At 34.4% G+C, this 22,234-nt stretch overlaps 2 protein-coding genes across 2 annotated transcripts in view; one reads left to right on the top strand and one right to left on the bottom strand.

Moving 5' to 3' along the window:
* Positions 1–17,454, bottom strand: part of LOC6039698 (RAC serine/threonine-protein kinase) — a 51,786-nt gene extending 34,332 nt beyond the window's left edge. Inside the window, exons 1-2 of the mRNA XM_001849205.2 lie at positions 16,999–17,454; positions 16,499–16,804 (exon numbers count right to left, since the gene is read on the bottom strand). The gene's annotated coding sequence lies outside the window, so the exon portion shown is untranslated. The remainder of the gene's footprint in view (positions 1–16,498; positions 16,805–16,998) is intronic.
* A 2,960-nt stretch (positions 17,455–20,414) lies between these two features.
* On the top strand, positions 20,415–22,175 carry LOC6039699 (CAAX prenyl protease 1 homolog). The gene is made up of 2 exons (XM_001849206.2): positions 20,415–20,541; positions 20,600–22,175. The coding sequence occupies exon 2, from the start codon at positions 20,606–20,608 to the stop codon at positions 21,959–21,961; it is 1,356 nt and encodes a 451-aa protein (XP_001849258.1). The 5' UTR covers positions 20,415–20,541; positions 20,600–20,605; the 3' UTR covers positions 21,962–22,175.
* The last annotated feature ends 59 nt before the right edge of the window (positions 22,176–22,234 follow it).

The following is a 22,234-nucleotide window of genomic DNA, read 5'->3' as shown; positions in this document are numbered from 1 at the left end:
TTTAAAGTTGTATTATTTTTTGTAAGTTAAACTTACACAGGGCAACTTTTGAAAAAGTTGGTTTAATCGTTGTCCTATATTGAACCCCTTTATTTTTGCTTGAGATCCTGTAGAGGATTGAAAATTCCTTCAAGAATATTTTTTTAAAATACATATATATATTTTTTAGGCAATATTTCAGGTACCCTATAGAGAAACCACGCGATGACCACAAAGTCATACTAACAAACGCGGGAATAACCTCTCCTGGATCGTGTAAAGTGTTATCACAGTTCAAACGCAATCGTAAACATCCTGCCATGTCTAAACCGAACGACAATAACAAATCGATGCACGTGCGCCCTCTCACCCCATCCCAGTCTTGAAAGTACCGGGCCACTTGACAAACCTCAACTCGGTTCTGTTATGGAATGTGGGTGTACCTTAAAACTGAGTTGAACTGCCTTGAGCTTAAGATTGTCACGCGCTTCTCCCGTCCAAGCTGGTGATAAGACAGCGAATTTGACCGCAAGTGACTTTACAGTCACATGTTTACAAGTTGTACAGCACAGTATTATTGATTTGGAAATTCGCAATTAATTGCTGAAACTGTTCAATATCTGACATAACACAAAACTGCATAGCATTGCTGCTTGGATGGCACATCGTTGGGTAGAACATTAGTTTGCAATACACAAAAAAAGTCAACGAAAACTTTCAGTCTTCAAAGTGTTGTGCCCCGTTGCAAAACACTTGGTTTACCTACTTGGCGCCGGTTCGCAACAGCAAATTGTCCACACTTTGCATAATTTGACCTATTACTAATGCAAACAGAGAGTGGCGGCGTCGCCGGTCGCCGTGTCGAGCGCCGGCCAAAGAAAACACACTTTTGCCGTCGCGCACAGAACGAAAACATTACGCCGGTCGCCGGTCGTCTGCAGAGGCGCCAGGTTTCTAATTTTGTTTTGCATGTGTACAGAGTTGAGGTACCTATACAGTATATCAGGTACTCGCGATTCTGCACACTCGGTCGCGGTATTTGGCATACGGTGGTTACAGAGAGAGGAAGAAAAAGAGGCTACCTTGCACCGCAAGTGAAAAGCTTATTTTTGTGATGGCCGGCCAAGTTTATTTTCGCGACAAACCGCGACTTTAGGGTACTCCGTGTGTAAAGAGGGTCGATTTGTGCTACTATGTAAAATGATTCGCAAATTTGAATCTACCTTTATTGATTTTTTTCGGTACCTATTACATGTTGTTTAGTGTTTCTTTTAAATCTATTTTGTGCACCAAAAGTCATGGTTTTAAACATATTCCTTTTCATCTTAGACAGGGTGACAATTAAAACCTCATTTTAATAATCCCGACTTTTCCGACCTTTCCAGAACCTCAAATGATAGACATTTCTTACCCAAATTAATGATAATGATTTTAATTCAAATACTGTTTATAAAAATAGTCAAAGCAACCATCGAAGAAAACATTTTTTCGTTTTTTCCTTACTTTTAACATCAAATTCGATTTCTGCGAATTTTAGATAAATTTGAACATTGATTGCGTATTAAGTTACAAAATACATTTGTTCAATATTTCATCTTGAATTTAAGAATTCCAAATCACTTAAGCTGTACAATTTTGGACAGTTTTTTTTTGTCTAGATTCGATAATCCGAAGAGAAACTTTTCCATGGCCTTAAGATATTGTCTGGACTGAATTGACAATTTCAACGAATTGTTAAAATCAGAATGAATTCGTTCAAAAATATGTTGTTACCAAGGTTTCCTTTTTATGTAAATTGTAAATGTTGATTTTTTATTTTTTATTCATTGTTAATTTATAGAGTTGTCAGTATTTAAATGCCTTTTAATGTATTTTTTTCAGGAAAGATCAGCTGTCATGTTTTTTTCATTCATTTTACGCGAAAGGTTTGAAGAGATGAATTCTTCAAACCTCAAAAGTAAATTTTATTTTTTCGTGATTTCAATATTTTTTTATGTATTCAAAACATGAAAAAGTTTTTTTCCATTTTCCTATCAGTACGGGTTGGATTGGATTATAATCAAGTTTTTCTGACAAATGAAAATCATGCCATTTGGAAAAAAAATATTCGAAATGACTTAATAAATTTAGTGTAACCAACCAATCTCAAGACCTAATAGTTTTTTTTCAGGTGTTTAAGCAATGTCATAATCGTTGAAATTCTCGTTTGAAGTTAGATATTTATTCTTGTTTGATAAACTTAGTCAAAAAAAAAAATCAAAAAAATACTAAAAAATGTGTCAAATCGTCATAATCATCCAATATTTATTAGGATTATTAACATCTAAAATAATTTCAAAAATACTTTTAAGGGGAAGGAACCTCAGATTTAATGTTTTGGGCTGAATACGAATCAAACAAATTAATAAAAAAATAGTACAAATTTTAAAAAATATCATCAATAATTTTTAACAAGCATGTCTGGGATTCCCGACTTTTCCAGACTTTTTGACAAAACCTTACAAATTCCCGACTTTTCGCGGAATTTTGCGAATTCGCGACTTTTTGTTGGCTTTCTCGATTTTCTTACTTGAGCGGCAAATTTTTGTTAAAGTTTGCCCCTTTTTCAAAAAAACCCCAACAAACTAAGGCCGTTGCAAATATTTTTCAAAGTTTATGTCGCCCCCTTCAAAATTGGTCTGAAAAATGAGGGGGCAAAAATGTTTTTCCGAAAAACTTCAAAATTTCCATGAAAACAGAAGTCTAACCAACTGAAAACAATCTAAAAAGCATTTTTCTGCATTGATAATCATATTTAACATGTTTGGGCTTGTTTAAAAATGTTTAGAATTTTTATAGAATTCCAATGTACAGCACCGCAAACAAAAAAAAAGATTTCGCGAAAAGTAAATTTTTTGTCAATACCAAGATATTTAATAAACTAGTGATGACAAAACAACTGGACCGGTGTATAATGCACTTTAAAACACTTTTTTCATTAAAATGTTGAAATCATGAGTCGTAATTTTAATTTTTATATTTTGTTTATTTTTTTGGCCCCCTCTCGACTTTGGTCAGAGTCGAGGGACATAAACATCAAAAAATATTTGCAACGGCCTAAAATCAAAAAAATAATTATGGCTTGAAATTAAAATTTTTATTGAAAAAACCTGTACAATTTGTACAGTTTCCGATTTGTACACCTCCTTGCCCAGATAAGAATTCTGAGTAACAGGATATGGTAGCCAAATAAAATTACAATTAGGGGAAGGTGGGGCAAGACGACCATATGGGGCAAGAGGAACAATCGCTCGTACGCCCGTAACTTTTACAATTTTGATTATTTCCAGTATGAGGAATTGTTGCTAGCAATGCAATTAGCTGATTCTACTATCACATAACCGCCAAAACGACGTAAACGCCACGGGGCATAAGATTTAATGAAGTTTTTTTCAAAACCTTTGTTTTCTTATAATATTTGGAAAGTACAAAATAAGGCTTAGGGCTCGTTTTAAGACTCATTTTATCAAAATGCTTTTTTTTCCTAGATTTGTAGTTTCCCTACCAATGACTTGTACCGATTATAAGGTATGATTTAACTTTTGGTTATTTTTGTTGAGAGCTTTTAAAAAATCTTGTTCAGGTGGGGCAAGTGTACCATATGGATTTTTAGTATGGAGCAATTCTCTGAGATTTCGGTCATTCGATTTTTTTGTATTTTTTAATCCGGCTGAAACTTTTATGCATAATATTGAATGTTTGGCCTTTTTGAAACGTTAGTCTTGATTTGAAAATTTTAAAAGTATTGTATTCGGAAAGATTGGAAAATTTCACAAATGTTTCATATTTTAACATTGAAAAAAGGACCATTAGCTGAGATATCGACGTTAGAAAATGGTGGGTTGTTTGGGTGAGACTTAGAAAACATCAATTTTCCTGCTTTTTAAACCTTTGCATGGCAATATCTCAGCAACTAAGGGTCGTATCAACAAAGTTCAAAAAAGCAAAAATAGAGAATTTTATATGCTCGTATTTTTGCACAACCTGGAAATTTCTGAAAAGTTGGCATTTTATGTCCTCTAAAACACATAAAAAAATAAAAAAAATAAAAATAGTGTTTTCTTTGCAAATCAAGTTTTAGTGACAAAAAGTTAAATTAAAAATCACCAAATTTGTTTTACCGTGTATACTTTTTTTTCAGTGTAGTCCTTATCCATACCTACAACTTTGCCGTAGACACCAATTCGATCAAAAAATTCCTTCAAAAGATACAGATTTTTGAATTTTCATATATCATTTTTGTATGGACAGCTGCCAAATTTGTATGGAAAATTATATGGACAAACTAATGATGCAAAATGGCTTCTCTGGGCACACCGAAGGCACCAAAAAAGTTTCGGATTAAAAAATACAAAAATTAAAATTAAAAAAAAAGATCGATTTCGTAGAGAACTGCTCTATGGAAAAAATTACGATTAGCTGTAACAACAGATTTTATTGAGAAATTAATACATAAAAGTACTTAAAAACTATTAAACAATTCTAAAAAAATGTCCATGTAAAATAAAGTGAGATTATGAAAATTTACAGTTTATCATCTAAATAATATTTTGTTCGTAAAAACGATTCAATTTTAGTAAAATATTATAATTTAATCTAAAAATTAAAGAAACGTTTCGAATACATTCTAATCTGCTTTACCTAAGTGATAACAGTTTAATTGTTAGCAAATTAACATGTTGTTTCATGCATTGTTCCTCTTGCCCCAGAGAATTGTTCGTCCCACCCACTAGTTGAGTGGAACGTATGGAAAATCAAAAATTTTAAAATCAATTTTTTACTCTAAAAGTGTTTTTTTAACTTGTTCAATTAAAGTCCTAGGGTACGTTATCCATTAGTGGACCCCTTTCCTATAGTGGACCCTCTGAAGGGTTTTTGATGAAAAATTCAATAAAATCACAATTTCAAGCGTGTTGTTGTCTACAAATCTTTTATTTGGCATGTTCAGCATCATTTAAAACAATGTTGACTAACATTGAATTGTCGTTTTTACCAAATTAAGTGTTTTGAGTTCGACATCTGAAATCAGCCATGGCCACTAGTATTTTCACAACAAAACTGCATTTATATTTTATGATTGAATTAACCATCCAATCATTTTTGACTGATTATTTAACTTCAACAAGTCGAAATAATGTAAGTTAAAGGATCTTTACTAAAATATAGCGAAGAACTGCCATTTTCGAGCAAAAATTAGGGGGGTCCAATATAGGACAACTAAAATCCAAACTTTTCCAATAGTGGACCCCTGTTAATTTAACTTTCAAAAATGAAGAAAACTGTGTATCCAAGCAAAAGTTTCTCTGAAACATACAATAAATGCTTGTTTTTATCAACCTAAACGCATATTTTTTTCTTATGAGTATAAATCTAGCTGTTTTCATGTTAAAAGTACCAAAAAAGCTGAAGCCGTAAGAATTTATAATTAATCAAAACTATAGTTAATTGTACTTAACTAAGCATTATAATTGCAGTTTGAAATGATATTTTATAATAATAAATCAATAAAAAAAACATTTTTTTAAATAAACATGCGTGGTTTTATCAGCAAGTGTAAACAAATGTAATGTTTAGTTTCGGTCAACCATTTATGTAATTAATATGGAAAAATTTGCATCAAGATTACTTTTTTTTATTATTTTTATGTTTGCAGTGGTTTTTGAAACGTTATCTCTGATCTTTTTCGGAAATAAATGTGTTTAAATATCTGTAAGGTTTTTGTTGTTGTTTAAAGCCAAATTTGTTAACAAAACATATTTGTTTATGATGAAAAGTGAGCAAAATCCATCTTTTATTCAGTATATCTATCATTAGACCTACACCATGCATCAAAACATCAAATATCGGTTAAATTTGGTATAAAAATAACAGTTTGCCTATAGTGGACTCGGGTCCACAATCGGATTATGGACCCGGGTCCACTATAGGAAAAGGGGGTCCATAACAGGCAAAAAAATTTTTTTTTTCAAATGACTATTTTTCTGCTCAAAAACAAGTAACTGATGAAACAAATAGTCAAAATTGTTCAAAAGACTTCAGATTTAATTGTTTTGTACAAAAAGTGATGAAAAAGTGCTAAAAACATTGAAAATTTGTGAAAAATGTGCTTCGGCTCTACTAGGGGGTCCACTAATTGTTAAAATACCCTAGTCAAGACCTGAAATAAGATGATTATAAAAAAAATCCAACAGATTTTTTAACGTTTTTAATGGGTTATAACGAGCATTTTCTTAGCTTGTTACACTTGCCCCACTTTCCCCTACGTTAACGTTTAATGAAATAGGGCACTTTTAGACCGAATTTTGCAAATTTTGAATGTTTGGACCGCAAATCGGAAAAGACCTAAAACTAATCGAAAAAAACCTAAAACTTGAGGATTTCTTTTTCATAAATCCATTGATATTTTGCAAATAATCGATAGTAGCATGACTGCAATAATTAATTGAGGTGAAAAGTCATCGATTGTGATTGGACGCTCAATAATATTTTAACTGAATGAATGTACATCGAAAAGAAAATCTGAATAAAAAAAAATTAAAAAAAAAATACTGCAATAATGTATAAAGCATTTTGTGATACATTCGATCAGGCTTGAATAAAAAAAAAAGATTGTTTTTATGGTGCAGGAGAGGGTTGACAAGGTGGTCTTTTATTCCATCTCTGTTTTACAATATTTAATTTAAATGCGATAGTTTGCAATCAAAACAGCAACCCAGGGTTTGCAAAGTGGTGCACGAGGCGCCAGTGTAAATATTTGATAACGTGTACGGTGTGAAATCAAAAGTCACTGATTAGAGCCGCAACAGTAAATAGCTCTTAGAAAATAAATCTCGCTCAACTCGTGACACTTCCACTTTATAACATTGTTTATTGACGTTTGTTTCGTTTCTTTCACCTTTTTTTATGTTCAATAAACCCCCAATTTCTGCGCCATTAAAATTGTTGATTTACAACTTTGCTTCCAACTAGTTTCACCTTTTCAACGATGATGCACCTACCTGTTCCCCCTCCCCTCACCCGATGGCACTATTTTTAACAATTAACACACACGTGCGGGTAATTATAGCACCTGTTTGTTTACAACTTCTCGACTAACTGGTTCGAAATCCGAAACCGCAACCACTCGCGCCGTCTTCTTGTGTCCCATCCAGAGGGATGTTTTCAATTGGGGCAGCCCTTTCCCTGCTTTGCCCCTTAGTAGGCTGGGCTCCACGTGGCGATGATGACGGCGCGCAAGAGAAATTTATTGGACGCGTGCTGATCATAAATTCTTTATCGAATCCTAGTTGGCCGGCCAAACATTGTTGCGGAGCGAGCTGAACACTGCAGTTTGCGTGGTTTTGAATAGTTGTTTGTTGAATTATTTTTATGATTTAATGTTGCTGTTATTTTTTATTTATTGAAAAATGACTTTAACAAAGGAAATACACAAGTCAAAAATCGTAACTAAATCTATATCAGCGTGTATACCAATAAAATCTGACTACAATGTAACCGTCTCAAGTAGTAATTCACAAGATGCAAGTTCTCCAGCTGTCTTATCACATTAGTTGGATCATCTACCAGTGGGAGATTTGTTAATAATTTAGCCCATTTAATTGATATTGCGATGTCGTATGGACTAGTGAAGCGATACCATTTGAAATGTTTGCCACGACCCAGAAGAATTTATACAACTTTCTTGATTTTTTTAGAAGATTGTTGTAATTCACACCTGAAACCGACCAAATAATTTAATTTTAATGGTATGATTTGTTTTAAGCTTCCTTGTGACAAAAAAAGGAAAATTAGGGGAAGGTGGGGCAAGTGTAACAAGCTAAGGGAATACTCGTAAAAAAACCACTAAAATCGTAAATAAATCAGTCTAATTTTTTGATAATCATCTTATTTCATGTCTTGACTTAGACCTTGATAGAACAAGTTTCTAAAAAATCCAGTTTTTGTACTGTAAAAAAAATGATTTTAAAATTATTGATTTTCCGTTGGTTCTACTCAACTAGTGGGGCAAGACAAACAAACCGTTTGGGCAAGAGGAACAATGCATGAAACAACATGTTGATTTGCTACACGCAGAAAAATATTTTGTAGAATCAGCCTGTACGAGGTTTGATTCAACAAAATTTTTGTTGAATATAATCAACGCCAATTTTGCGTTGAAACAAACCATGATTTTCTTAATTCCACACAAATCTTTTGTTGTTTTGAAAAAGTTGCTTTGACGTTTAGCGTTGATTCAACAAAAATCTTGATTTTCAAATCAACAAAACGTTTTGTTGATTCAAATATGCCTTATTTTTCTGCGTGTAGCAATTAACCTGTTATCACTTAGACAAATCAGATTAGATTTTATTCATAAGTTTGATATTTGGATCGTTCTCACGATCTATTATTTGTATGGACATTGTTTATAAATTTTTAGGGACTTTTATGTGTTTATTTCCCAATAAAATGTGTTGTTGCAGCAATTCGTATTTTTTCCATACTTAACCCTCTACAACAGGGTTACTCAAAGTTTTTGGATGTTGGGCCAAATATATAATGTTGGTTACTTAAAAATTAAAATACCCTTTTTTAAATCAATATTTATAATAAATTTCAATTTAAAAGAATAAAAAAAAAATCATCTATCCCTTGAAGTGTTATTTTTTAAATTTCTGTTATTTTTGATAGTTTTCCATCAGTTTTGTTGATTTTATTGTTTTTGGAAAAAAACGAGTTTTTAGTTCAATGTACTTGTGTTTTCATTGAAATTTCAAAGTTTTTTTTTCTATATTTTGAAAACTCACCCGAGAAATGGTGACATTAAATCTGAACAATTTATGAAACGAGTAATTTAAGTTTAGTTAAAGTGTTACTAATGAAAATCATTGCAAAATTATATATGTTACAGCAATTAGACCGATGCAAATATTCAAAAATATTTTTGTCTTTTGACTGTGGCCATGGTCGAGGCAAAAAAAAAAAACAAAATATAAAATTTGAAATTACAAGCAAGAATGTAAAAATGAAATGAAAAAATGTTAGAAAATCGAGTTTTACAACCGTACAGTTGATTTACAATCAAAAGTCTAAAAACGTTTGATGAAAATTTTGACTATATTTACTAGTTTCAAAAACGTGTGAAGTTGTGTTAATTAGAATGATTTTTGAACAACATATTTGTGTCGTAAAATGGGGATCAAAAAATTTAAAAATCATTTTTTTATATTTACAAAAAAAAGTTTGAAATAAACCTTCATTTTGGAAAAAAAGTATTAAACTATTTTACAAATAGTCAACGGACCATTTGACATGATCATTCAAAATGGGTCCGCAGGCCATACTTTGGTCACCCCTGCTCTACAACCTAACCCCGCGTTTAGACGGGCTTCGATCTAAAAAAAATCAATTTTCAACAATTTTTTGATCTTTAAAAAGCAATGGAAAGAAAAACTCTTGATTTTTCTGAAAATTTATGAGTTGGAAGTTTCACTTGTTTTATGTGACTTTTCCAATGTTTGGCGATTGTCCACGTTCCATACATCTTTTTTGTGTGGCAGTTGTCCACGATATGAGGGGGGTTGAGATTTCCAAAAAAGTGTCCACGTGGTTTATGGATTGTCCCTAACCGCGATTTCACGAAACAAAGTTTAGAAAAGCAAACCATTTATGTTACAGCATTTTTTGTATCTATTTGTTCTGTAACTTTGTAGAACATTGATACACTCTGCGAAATAATCCTACAAAGTTATACAAAAGAAAAACTACTTTTAAATGAAATATTTTTTTTTCGATCAACCGAAGTTCTCATACAAACCTTAGAATAATCTATAATCTAGTCTGTAATGTAATTTATTGAAAACATACTTATTTCCTAAAGTTCTCCAAAAATATGCAATCTCAACATGATTAAATAAATAATTTTACCTAGTTTTCTTTCTAATTCTAACTTATTGTGAGTAAAACGATAACAAATCCTGATAATTCACAACACGCGTACGGCAGTTTCATGTGTGTTTTAATCTTTCAAATTTAGCTTTAAAAAAAAGAGTGTGTGTTGTGCTGCCGTTGTAGCAGAGAGTGGCAAACGGACGTGTGCGTTTTCGCTGATCGGTTTTGGCGACGACCGGCAACAGCAGCAGCAGCAGGCGGTGGTGGCGTGGCGAGGTCAGTCAAGAGACTGCCGCGCCGCCGAAGGTTGTCTGGCTGCTGCTGGTGTACGGCCGGTAGGGTAGTTGGTTGTTTGTGTGGTCGTGGCACCACCACCATCACACACATCGCACTGCTGCTGGCTGAGTGAGTGTCTTCTTCTTCTTTCTTTTCATTTTCGTAACAAAACGCTCGTTGGTCGAGCATGAAATTGAATTTTTGATGATTATGGTTTACTGACTTCTACAAGTTGTGGTTTAGTTAGACACTTGGATTTTTTTGCCGAATTCTCAACTGCTGAATTCGGTAAAAACTTACCGAAATTCAGTAGGGGAGATGGGGGTAAGACGGCCACCCTAAGGGAGAAGTCTAATAAAATTTACACAACAGATTATTTTGATCTCAAATTACGTACATATTGTTCCACTACTAGAAATAACATAAATTAGTTGGTCTAAAAACCAATTTTCAATACTTTTCAGCAATTTAAAAAAAAATTGAAATCGTGTATATATGAAATACGCGGGGTAAGACGGCCACCCAAGTGGGGTAAGACGGCCAGTGCTATAAATTTACTTAATAACTTTGCTAAATCCACCCAAATACCTACATGGTTGGTTGAACAGACTTCTCTGAACATCATAACTATTTTGGTTGAAAAAAATCAGGTTTCAAATGTGAAGGAAAATGCTGTATAAAAAATTTAATATTTTGGCTCAGTGAATTTCATATTATTGCGACCACATTTTATGAAAAACTGTGCATTTTTACTACAAAACAAGCCCAATTTGATGCAAAATTATTAGTTTGTGTATTTCGATTAGAATAAGTAAATCAAAATTATGTAAACAATATTAAATTTGCGATTTTTATGAAAAGTTTGATAGGATTTCATACTATTCAATGAGTGTTGCTATATCACAGTAAAGAATGTTGTCGAAACGGTAGTTAACAGCATTTTGATTAAAAATGGATATAGTTTTATCGAAAATGCTTTTTCTTCATCTACAAATATGTCTTAATAGTCAAAAACCGTCAAAAATATAACCTATATCAAATAAAATCCACAAATTACGGGTGGCCGTCTTACCCCCGGAGGAGGTGGCCGTCTTGCCCCCACATAAATTATTTTTTTAAACATTTTTTGTAAATAGCTCATCGCATTTCTAAACTTTTTCAAGGGACATAATCTAGGGAAAACTTCAATTTAACATGAAAAAATATTTGAAGACAGGAAAACATATTGTTATCTAACAAAAATGCCTAAGTTGTAATCCATGAAAATTACATCCAGTTTCAAGTTCAAAAATTATTTCTTTATTTTGAGATATTTTTATACTATTTCAAACAATATTTTTGGCAAAGGTGACTCCATATGCATTATTTAGCATGAGGAACAGTATTGCTAATCATTTTAGTAATATTTATTAGTATACTTATTAAAACAGTGGGGTGGCCGTCTTACCCCGCCTGGCCGTCTTACCCCCAGCTCCCCTACTGAAGTTTATTATTGTTCATCGTACAACCGAAATTCGGTAAAATTTTGTTCATTTTTACAGATGGTTTACCGATCTAAACTTTACCGATTTCTCAACTATTGAATTCGGTTAAATAAATCGCAGTGTGCATGTTATTTATTTTTTTGGTAACAATCAGGCAGTAAGGAACAGTAACAAAGTTTATGACCTAAGTCTTCATTGAAAAAAAAAAATGTTAACGTAATGTTTTTAGCAGGCTTAATACACTCATTGTTTACAAACTCACTCGATTTGTTGTATTTGGCAAAGCGTATTCCAAATGCGTGGCAGATTGAAGATTCAGTTTCATAATTTTAAATCAACACTTAGGGGTTTGCTAAATAATGACTCGTTGTCTTGGAATTTGCAAAATAATTGCAGCTGTCAAAATGCTTATGCGCCATTTTCAAATGTAGTTCCAAAATTGTTCAAATCCCGTATTTTTGAAGTTTGTAATTATGTTTATATTTTTTGTAATTTTTTGTTTAAGTTTAAATCGCTCTTTTGAATTGTTCCCAAAAAACTAGGGGAAAACAAATTAAGTCGATGCAGGGAGGCGAAGACCGTCGAATCTGGCCGAGGTCGAGGGTCCCCGCCCCCCTCGACCAAAAAAATGTGTAACTATATATAAAAAAAAAACAAAAAATATATAATAAAAAAAAAATAAAGTCAAACATGTTTTCTTCTAAAATAACCTATTGCACGATTTCTCAAGTAAGCAGCGATGGAAGAATTATCATCAAAAGAAAAATCGTAGGAGAATATGGCTCTCCTCTCTCGCGCACAAAAGATCGGTAAAGGGAACCAAAAAAATCATCATCTTGATTTTTTAGCTATTTCACTGCTGCACTTGCATTTTTCGTAAATGGGCAGTGTGTTTTAACAAAACGAAATAAATAATTTAACAAGGAAATTCACAAAAACTCAACTTATTATAAATTCTTTGAGAATTTCGGGAGCAATTTTCCCTTGTGTGTTTCGCCTCCTCTATCTAATGTTAAACAAGAGGAGTCAAGTTTTTCGTAGATAAAGAGTTACTCAAAAGGCCCAAAAAAATAAATAAAAAAAAAACTGGTTTCAATATTTCAATTGAAAATTAAAAGTTAGATTTTCTGAAGATTCAACTACAGTCCAGACTCGATTATCCGAATCCTCGATTATTCGAAGTTTCGATAATAATCGAATCAAGAGCAAAAAAAAAAAATATTTCGTATTATTTTATTTTCTTACTTTTAACATCAAATTCGGGTTCTGCGACCTCATTTCAGTCAAATTTGGATGGTTGATTGCCTATTAGATTACAAAATGCATTTTTGTAATACTTCATCAACGCCATTTTGGCCACGATCTTGATTTAAAAATTCTTAATCACTTTGGAGTAGTTTAGGGGTCATACCAAAGCTCAACAATAAAAAATAAGACAACGAAAACAATATTTTTTCGTGATTCGATTATCCGAAATGGAATTTTGCCAAGGCCTTCGGTTAATCGGTTTGGACTGTATTCGAAATTCGATTGTCTGCAGGATTTGAAAGAGAATTAGTACGACTTTTTTTCATTTTTTGGACATTGGACCAGTAAATGTGGTCCAAGCCATTTTTAGAGGTATTTTTTGAACTATTTTACGAATAACACTATCAAATAAAAAGAATTCAGTTTCAAACAAAAAGCCATTCGAAAACATGCGCCATAAATTGCTTGGGCCCAAAATTTTAAGCTTTTCCAAAATTTATTTTCGGAGATATAGCCATATTAGTGTTTTACGCCTTATTTTTACCCTATTTTTTCATATTAAATTTTTGGTTTTATACAGAATCATATACTGAACATCAAATTCGAAGTCCCGGCTCGTTCTCGCTCGAAAGATCAACAAGTCGTCAAGTCGAAGCATAAACGCCAGCACATTTACGCTTGCGCGTTTTACGCTGCGCGTGAATGTGTTCTTTCTGGCTTCTCATAATAGATCGACAAAGTGCAGTATCAATAAATATTTTTTAATTAAAGACTGAGTACACTCAAACCCCGATGGTTTAACACCAACTGTTGTCAAACGAACAGGGTCACTTTAAAGATTGACACCCTTTTTACTCGGATATCAAACACACTATTAAACGTTTGTTTTGATAGTGTGCGTGAGCGCCGTGTATAAAGTGACAGTTCGTCACTTTTTAGTTTGACTTTGACCAACCAACGGGGTACAAACTAAAAAAGTGTCAAACGAAAAAGTGACCAACCACCGGGGGTTGAGTGTACCCTTTTTGCCTTCCTCACGTTACTGAGGAAAGGCTATAAAATCACTCGAAAAATGAACTTCTCTATTAGACCTCCTAGACCCACCTTCATGTGTACCTATCGACGCAGAATCAAATCGATTATCTCGACAATGGGTGAACGGATTTTGTCCGTTTTGGCGTCATTCGATCCGTCTTGGGGTCCCATAAGTCACTATTAAAAATTATGCAGTTTAGTTAAGTACTTCAAAAGTTATGCTAAAAAAATATTTTAGCAAAAGTCCGGAAGATTGTAAAAAGACATTGAAGATCTGACAAATCAATCAAAAGGGTGGATTAAGTAACGTTTTTTCTAATAATGTCAATCCAAAATGTTTTTCTTAAGAGGCAGTATTTGTAAATATTGCTCGGTTTGTTCTAGAGGTCGTATTGAGGTGCTCCGATTTGGATGAAACTTTCAGTGTTTGTTTGTCTATACATGAGATGAACTCATGCCAAATATGAGCCCTCTACGACAAAGGGAAGTGGGGTAAAACGGGCTTCGAAGTTTGAGGTCGAAAAAACCTAAAAAATCTTAAAATTGCTCGCATTTCTGTAAAATTTTATCAATTTCAACTCTCTTAGGTGCATTCGAAAGGTCTTTTGAAGCACTTCAAAATGTGCTATAGACATCCAGGATTGGTTTTCCTTTTTCTCATAGCTTTTGCAAATTACTGTTAAAAATGGATTTTTTTAAAACCCTAATATCTTTTTGCAACAGCCTCCAACACCCATACTCCCATAGGTCAAAAGATAGGTAATTTCATGCACTATAAGCCTACAGTATTAACTTTTTGGCCAATAGTTTTTCTCACAGTTTTTCAATTTTTCTAGAACAAACATTTTACAACATTAGTTTTTGCCCTGTAGGCCGCCATAGCGGCACTTTTTGGTCTCAATTTTGTCATATTCGGAATCCTCGGACAATTTCACGTCAGTTAGAAGTATTGAAGTTGTATTTTAGATTTAAAAAATAATTAAATAAAATATTTTTGAAAAAAGAAATAGATCTTATTTACCCTATGATCAATACGTCAAATGCTGTATCAAGTAGGCGAAAACCTGTTTTACCTCTAATCCAACAAATTGTTAAAAAATATTTTAATTCATTCTAAATGGCAATTTTTCCAATCAAATTTACAACTCCAATACTTCTAACTTACGTGAAATTGTCCGAGAATTTCGAATATGACAAAATTGAGACCAAAAAGTGCCGCTATGGCGGCCTACAGGGCAAAAACTAACGTTGTAAAATGTTTGTTCTAGAAAAATTGAAAAACTATGAGAAAAACTGCGATTGGCCAAAAAGTTAATACCGTAGGCTTATAGTGCATGAAATTACCTATCTTTTGACCTATGGGAGTATGGGTGTTGGAGGCTGTTGCAAAAAGATATTAGGGTTTTAAAAAATCAATTTTTAACAGTAATTTGCAAAAGCTATGAGAAAAAGTCAAACCAATCCTGGATGTCTATAGCACATTTTGAAGTGCTTCAAAAGACCTTTCGAATGCACCTAAGAGAGTTGAAATTGATAAAACTTTACGGAAATGCGAGCAATTTTAAGATTTTTTAGGTTTTTTCGACCTCAAACTTCGAAGCCCGTTTTACCCCACTTCCCTTTGTCGTAGAGGGCTCATATTTGGCATGAGTTCATCTCATGTATAGACTAACAAACGCTGAAAGTTTCATCCAAATCGGAGCACCTCGATACGACCTGTTACACATTGGTGAAAAACTCGCTCTTAATTAAATATAATTATCTAGCGACCCATAAAGTATCTCTGAAATTAAAAAAAAAGACATTCGAGGTTTAGCCTTAAAAGATTCGAAGCTTTAAGTCAAATTCTGGGTGGTATCATTATGATTCTGAAAAATTAGTTGCACCAATATATTTGTCAAAGTTTCGTCATTTTATAAGAAAGGCTGTATTTCACCTCTGGTGATATTAAATCGGGTTGTTAAGGTTAGTTTAGTTACCTTACAATAATTGAATTCGTCGTTAGTCGTTCGGTTGCCAAAATTACAAAATAAAATTTTAAGATTGCCGCCATGTTGGTCGCCAGCTTAGATAACTTAGGAACATTTTTGGAGTCATATCGTTTTCTGAAGCGAAATTTTGGGGTGGACTTCTGAAAATCGAGTACGGATTGTAATAGTGCAAGAAATGTATGTTGTCCATAATAAAAGTAAAAACAGTGATATTTTTAAAATGTTGGAAATATATTATTTGCAAGTCTTATTAAATCGGGGTGATTTCAAGTTATCATCGCTTACTTTCTCGATCACATGTTTTTCAGCAGAGGAAAAAATTCCAACCAACAGGCAACACTGAACGTGTTACGCGAGGCTTACATTCATATGTTTGACTTCTTTCCCATTGAACCTTTCCTGTGGTACAGAGCAGCCAAGATGGGATATGATGGTCTAGGAACGGGAATCTAATGATTTGATGGGATTTCCTAGAAGGGCTTCTGTCTGGGTACACCATAGATCATAGTTTGTGTTTTGATTTGCCACCCAGAGGGTTAGTATTCATGAATGTACACGAAAGTTTTAAAAATTTACCGTAAGGAATTTCGCCTTCATTCATGGATTGCTCCACCTCAAGTGTGTGAGAGATAGACGATGATGATGCTGATTCTGCTCTCGTTGTCGAGTTGCTCAATTTTTAGTATTATTATTTCTCAAGTAATCCACGGGGCAATCTGGTCACAGAACACAGACACTGAAACGTATATTTTGGGCTATTTTTTCCTTCACTTTCTAGTGCACAGCGTAATAAACTTTTTGCTCCCAAAACGACGACGAAGGCGACGACGGCCAAGACGGTGACGACATTATCTTTCTCGAGCAATAATGTTGAATGTTATTCTTTTTGGTTTTGTTGTTGTTATTCATCACACACCACAAAGGAACACGAAAGTATCAGGCAAAGGAAACGAGAATGTAAAAATCACACCAACACGCACATTATTTCAGTGTAGGACAGACAAGCAAGACAGACACAGAGTATAACCCTGAGTTTTTTTTTCGTTTTTCTTTTAAAATTAATTTAAGAAACGCACTTTTTTTCCTTGAACACGCCGTAGTATGCAATGATCCTGCGGGATTATGAAACGTCTCCCCCAATCAATCCTCTAATGATCAATTTGACCCTATCCCGTGGTAGGCCATGAATTCTCTTCCTCCAAGACACGCGGATTGCTTGGACAGGTCTGCCTGCCAGACAGACAGATACCGCAATTCTGATGCGTATTTTTCCTTTTCTATCCGACCTTTACACCGACGAAGCTTTAATTTGGCCACCTTTCAGCACTAACGCAGTGCTCACAAATCCCGTCACTAAGCTTGTCTATCTTCGATTGAATCGCGAATTCGCGTGGTCACCACCGACGATTAAATTGTTGGACTTCTTTCGCCCCGTCGACGGAACGTACAGCTAATCACGACGATGTTGGTTGGACTGTGGTCTGAAAAAAGTTTTGACTTTTGCGTGGTTCCCCACAAATGGACGACGGCGAGACAGCGTTGCCAGTCGGAATGGTTTTTTTTTCGGTCTGAGCTGTGAATACGTCTACGCGACGGGCACTAAAGCATGCTTGAGGCGTATCCACGCGAGAACGAAGTGTTGGTTTTCAAGGTGTGGTTGGAACGTTCAATCGATTTTTTTGGAAGACCTCTTAAAATTAGTATTGCTTACTTTTTGTCAATGTTGTATTTTATTTTAGAAATTTTCAGATATTTTATTTTACCCAAAATAATCTTTTTTTTAGCTTCACCGTAAAAAATACGATGGTAAAATAAAAGAATAAAAGAATAAAAGAATAAAAGAATAAAAGAATAAAAGAATAAAAGAATAAAAGAATAAAAGAATAAAAGAATAAAAGAATAAAAGAATAAAAGAATAAAAGAATAAAAGAATAAAAGAATAAAAGAATAAAAGAATAAAAGAATAAAAGAATAAAAGAATAAAAGAATAAAAGAATAAAAGAATAAAAGAATAAAAGAATAAAAGAATAAATGAATAAAAGAATAAAAGAATAAAAGAATAAAAGAATAAAAAATAAAAGAATAAAAGAATAAAAGAATAAAAGAATAAAAGAATAAAAGAATAAAAGAATAAAAGAATAAAAGAATAAAAGAATAAAAGAATAAAAGAATAAAAGAATAAAAGAATAAAAGAATAAAAGAATAAAAGAATAAAAGAATAAAAGAATAAAAGAATAAAAGAATAAAAGAATAAAAGAATAAAAGAATAAAAGAATAAAAGAATAAAAGAATAAAAGAATAAAAGAATAAAAGAATAAAAGAATAAAAGAATTTAAACGTTTTTGAAAAAAAATATATTTTCAGATTTAAATTTTATAAATTTGGAATTGATTTTTTATATTTTTTTTTGGATCTTACTTCTATTTTTTACATTTGAGGGATATTCAAATTTAAAAAAAATAGCGAATAAGGCTGGTACAAATATTTTTAAAAGTTTTTGTCCCCCCCTTCAAAATTGGCCCGAAAATCAGGGGGCAAAAAAAATATTTTTACAATAAACTTCAAAATTTCAATGAAAATTCAAGTGCAACCAGCTGAAATCAAATTAAAATACATTCTTCTGCGTTTAAAATCATTTTTAGCATGTTTGGGTTTGTTAAAAAATCTTAAGAGGCAGTATTTGTAGATTCTGCTCGGTTTGTTCTAGAGGTCGTATCGAGTTGCTCCGATTTGGATGAAACTTTCAGCGTTTGTTTGTCTATACATGAGATGAACTCATGCCAAATATGAGCCCTCTAGGACAAAGGGAAGTGGGGTAAAACGGGCATTGAAGTTTGAGGTCCAAAACACATGAAAATTCTTAAAATTGCTCGCATTTCCGTAAAACTTCATCAATTCCAACTCTCTTTGATGCATTCGAAAGGTCTTTTGAAGCACTTCAAAATGTGCCATAGACATCCAGGATTGGTTTGACTTTTTCTCATAGCTTTTGCAAATTACTGTTAAAAATTGATTTTTTTAAAACCTTAATAACTTTTGGCAACAGCCTCCAACACCCATACTCCCATAGGTCAAAAGTTAGGGAATTTCATGGACTATAAGCCTACGGTATTAACTTTTGGCCAATCGCAGTTTTCTCATAGTTTTTCGATTTTTCTAGAACAAACATTTTACAACGTTAGTTTTTGCTCTGTAGGCCTCCATAGCGGCACTTTTTGGTCTCAATTTTGACATATTCGGAATCCTCAGAAAATTTTACATTAGATTGAGGTGTTGGAATTTTGAATTTGATTGTAAAAAATGCCATTTAGAATTAATTAAAATATTATTTAGAATTTTGTCGGATTAGGGGTAAACAAGTTTTCGTCTACTTGATACAGCATTTGACGTATTGATCATAGGGTAAATAAGATCTATTTCTTTTTTCAAAAATGTTTTATATAATTATTTTTTAAATCAAAATTACAACTCCAATACTTCTAACTTACGTGAAATTGACCGAGGATTCCGAATATGACAAAATTGAGACCAAAAAGTGCCGTCTTCTTGGCCTACAGGGCAAAAACTAACGTTGTAAAATGTTTGTTCTAGAAAAATCGAAAAACTATGAGAAAAACTGCGATTGGCCAAAAAGTTAATACCGAAGGCTTATAGTCCATGAAATTCCCTAACTTTTGACCTATGGGAGTATGGGTGTTGGAGGCTGTTGCCAAAAGTTATTAAGGTTTTAAAAAAATCAATTTTTAACAGTAATTTGCAAAAGCTATGAGAAAAAGTCAAACTAATCCTGGATGTCTATGGCACATTTTGAAGGGCTTCAAAAGACCTTTCGAATGCATCTAAGAGAGTTGGAATTGATGAAGTTTTACGGAAATGCGAGCAATTTTAAGATTTTTCATGTGTTTTGGACCTCAAACTTCAATGCCCGTTTAACCCCACTTCCCTTTGTCGTAGAGGGCTCATATTTGGCATGAGTTCATCTCATGCATAGACAAACAAACGCTGAAAGTTTCATCAAAATCGGAGCACCTCGATACGACCTGTTTCACATCGGTGAAAAACTCGCTCTTAAGATTTTTTGAAAATTTTCGATGCAAAACCTTTTTTTTCGATACAATTTTTGTTTTTGTCAGATCTTAGATTTTTTTGAAAACTAATGATTGCAAAACAACTGAACTAGTGTAAAATGCATTTTAAAACACTTTTTTCATTTAAATGTGAAGACTATGGCTTGTTATTTAAATTTTTATATTTTTTTATTTTTTTGCCCCCCCCCCCTTGACCTCGGCCAGGGCCGAGGGACAAAAACTTTTTTTAATATTTGCATCGGCCTAAGATGAAAAATAAAAATAAAGCCAAACTGAGAACCTCTGAACGAACAAAATAAGAACACAGTTTGCTACCAAGGCTAGAAAGGTAGAAAGCCATGGTTTGCTACATCACATAGTCGACATTGCGCAAAACGCCATTCGGGAGGGCAATCTGTCATCAATTTTCGTTTCGTTGACATTTCTCTAGCAAAGCAAAGCCGCTTCTCTTACGTGTGCCATTCATTCCTCGCAAGAAAATTGGTTCCGATCGAGTTTTAAATTTTTTGCTACCAGATTGTGAGAAATAATGTAAATTTTTGAACGTTTGCAAATCAGTTCGTTTGAACAGCTATTTTCTCCGTTTCAGTGCACCATGCTGGAGGGCCTGCAGGCGAGTGAGCTGACGCTCTACTCGATTTTGATTTTCCTGTTTTTGGAAAATCTGGTCAATCTGTATCTGACCCGGCGACAGATTTTCGTGTACGAAACGAGCAAGGACATTCCGGCGGAGCTGCGCGATGTGATGAAGAAGGAAACGTTCGAGAAGGCCCGCCTGTACGGGCTGGACAAGGCCAATTACGAGGTGTTCAAGCTGCTTGTGTGCGACATTGCCATTTCTTCGATCGAGCTTTATACTGGATTTGTGGCCATGGTTTGGATGCGGGCTATGGAGGTGACGGCTAGGGTTGGGTTGGACAACGGAAGCGAGATTCAGGTCAGCATCGTGTTTTTGCTGCTGATCAACATCATCGGGACGTTCAAGGATATGCCGTTCAAGATCTACTCGACGTTCGTGCTCGAGGAGAAGCACGGCTTCAACAAGCAGACTCCGGCGTTCTTCATCAAGGACCAGATCAAGTCGTTCCTGGTTGGGCAGATGCTGTCGATTCCGATTGTGGCGGCGATCGTTTACATTGTGCAGATCGGTGGCAACTACTTCTTCGTCTGGCTGTGGGCATTTGTCGGCGTTGTTTCGCTTGTCCTCATGATGGTCTATCCGGTTTACATTGCTCCACTGTTTGACAAGTTCCGTGCGCTGGAGGACGGCGAACTCAAGAGCAGTATCGAGCAGCTTGCGGCTTCGTTGAAGTTCCCGCTGGGCAAACTTTTCGTCGTGGAAGGTTCCAAGCGATCGGCACACAGCAACGCGTACTTCACCGGTCTGTTTGGAGCTAAGCGAATCGTCCTGTTCGACACGCTCCTGCTGAACAAAGGCCTGCCTGATGATTCGACCCTGACCGACGACGAGAAAGGAAAGGGCTGCGAAAACAAGGAAGTTCTGGCCGTCCTCGCCCACGAACTTGGCCACTGGAAGCTCGGCCACATCCGGAAGAACATCATCATCATGCAGGTGCAAATGTTCCTCATCTTCATGGCCTTCTCGCAGCTCTTCAAGTATTCCCCACTCTACCAAGCCGTCGGATTCCCGCCCAACGTTCAGCCCATCCTGATCGGTTTCCTCGTGATCGTCATGTATGTCCTCGCGCCGTACAACACCGTCATTTCGTTCGCCATGACCATCCTATCGCGTCGCTTTGAGTACCAAGCGGATGAGTTCGCCAACAGCCTGGGTTATTCGAAGGAACTGGGCAAGGCCCTCGTCAAGCTGCACATCGACAATCTGGGTTTCCCCATCTACGACTGGATGTACTCGGCCTGGAACCATTCCCATCCGACGCTGCTGCAGCGGCTGGAACGCTTGAAAAGTCTCCAGAAGAAGGAGAAATAAGCGGCGAGAGTAAGATTGGAGTGGAAGTGGGATCTAGTCTCGGGGCTGGTCAGAAGCGGGGCGTGAGCGTTGAGAGCAACTTACAAACAGAATTGTCACAAATATTGAATAATCTACAGTAATTCATTTTTAACTATCAGAACTGGATAGCTTAAGATTAAGCGTAGTTGTAGTAATAAAGCATGCTGTCATCATTCTGCTATTTAACATTAAAGCGTGTTTGTTTCTTCTGACATGTAAAAATTTATCAAATTTCAGATAAGAGGCAGTTTT

Source organism: Culex quinquefasciatus, chromosome 3, assembly GCF_015732765.1.
Source record: "Culex quinquefasciatus strain JHB chromosome 3, VPISU_Cqui_1.0_pri_paternal, whole genome shotgun sequence".
NCBI classification, from domain to species: domain Eukaryota; kingdom Metazoa; phylum Arthropoda; class Insecta; order Diptera; family Culicidae; genus Culex; species Culex quinquefasciatus.
The sequence above is the reverse complement of the archived record's forward strand: the minus strand, read 5'-3'. Positions and strand labels throughout refer to the sequence as shown.

Bases quoted from the DNA above. Each gene is read 5' to 3' on its own strand.
- LOC6039699 (XM_001849206.2), top strand. From the start codon at position 20,606: ATGCTGGAGGGCCTGCAGGCGAGTGAGCTGACGCTCTACTCGATTTTG.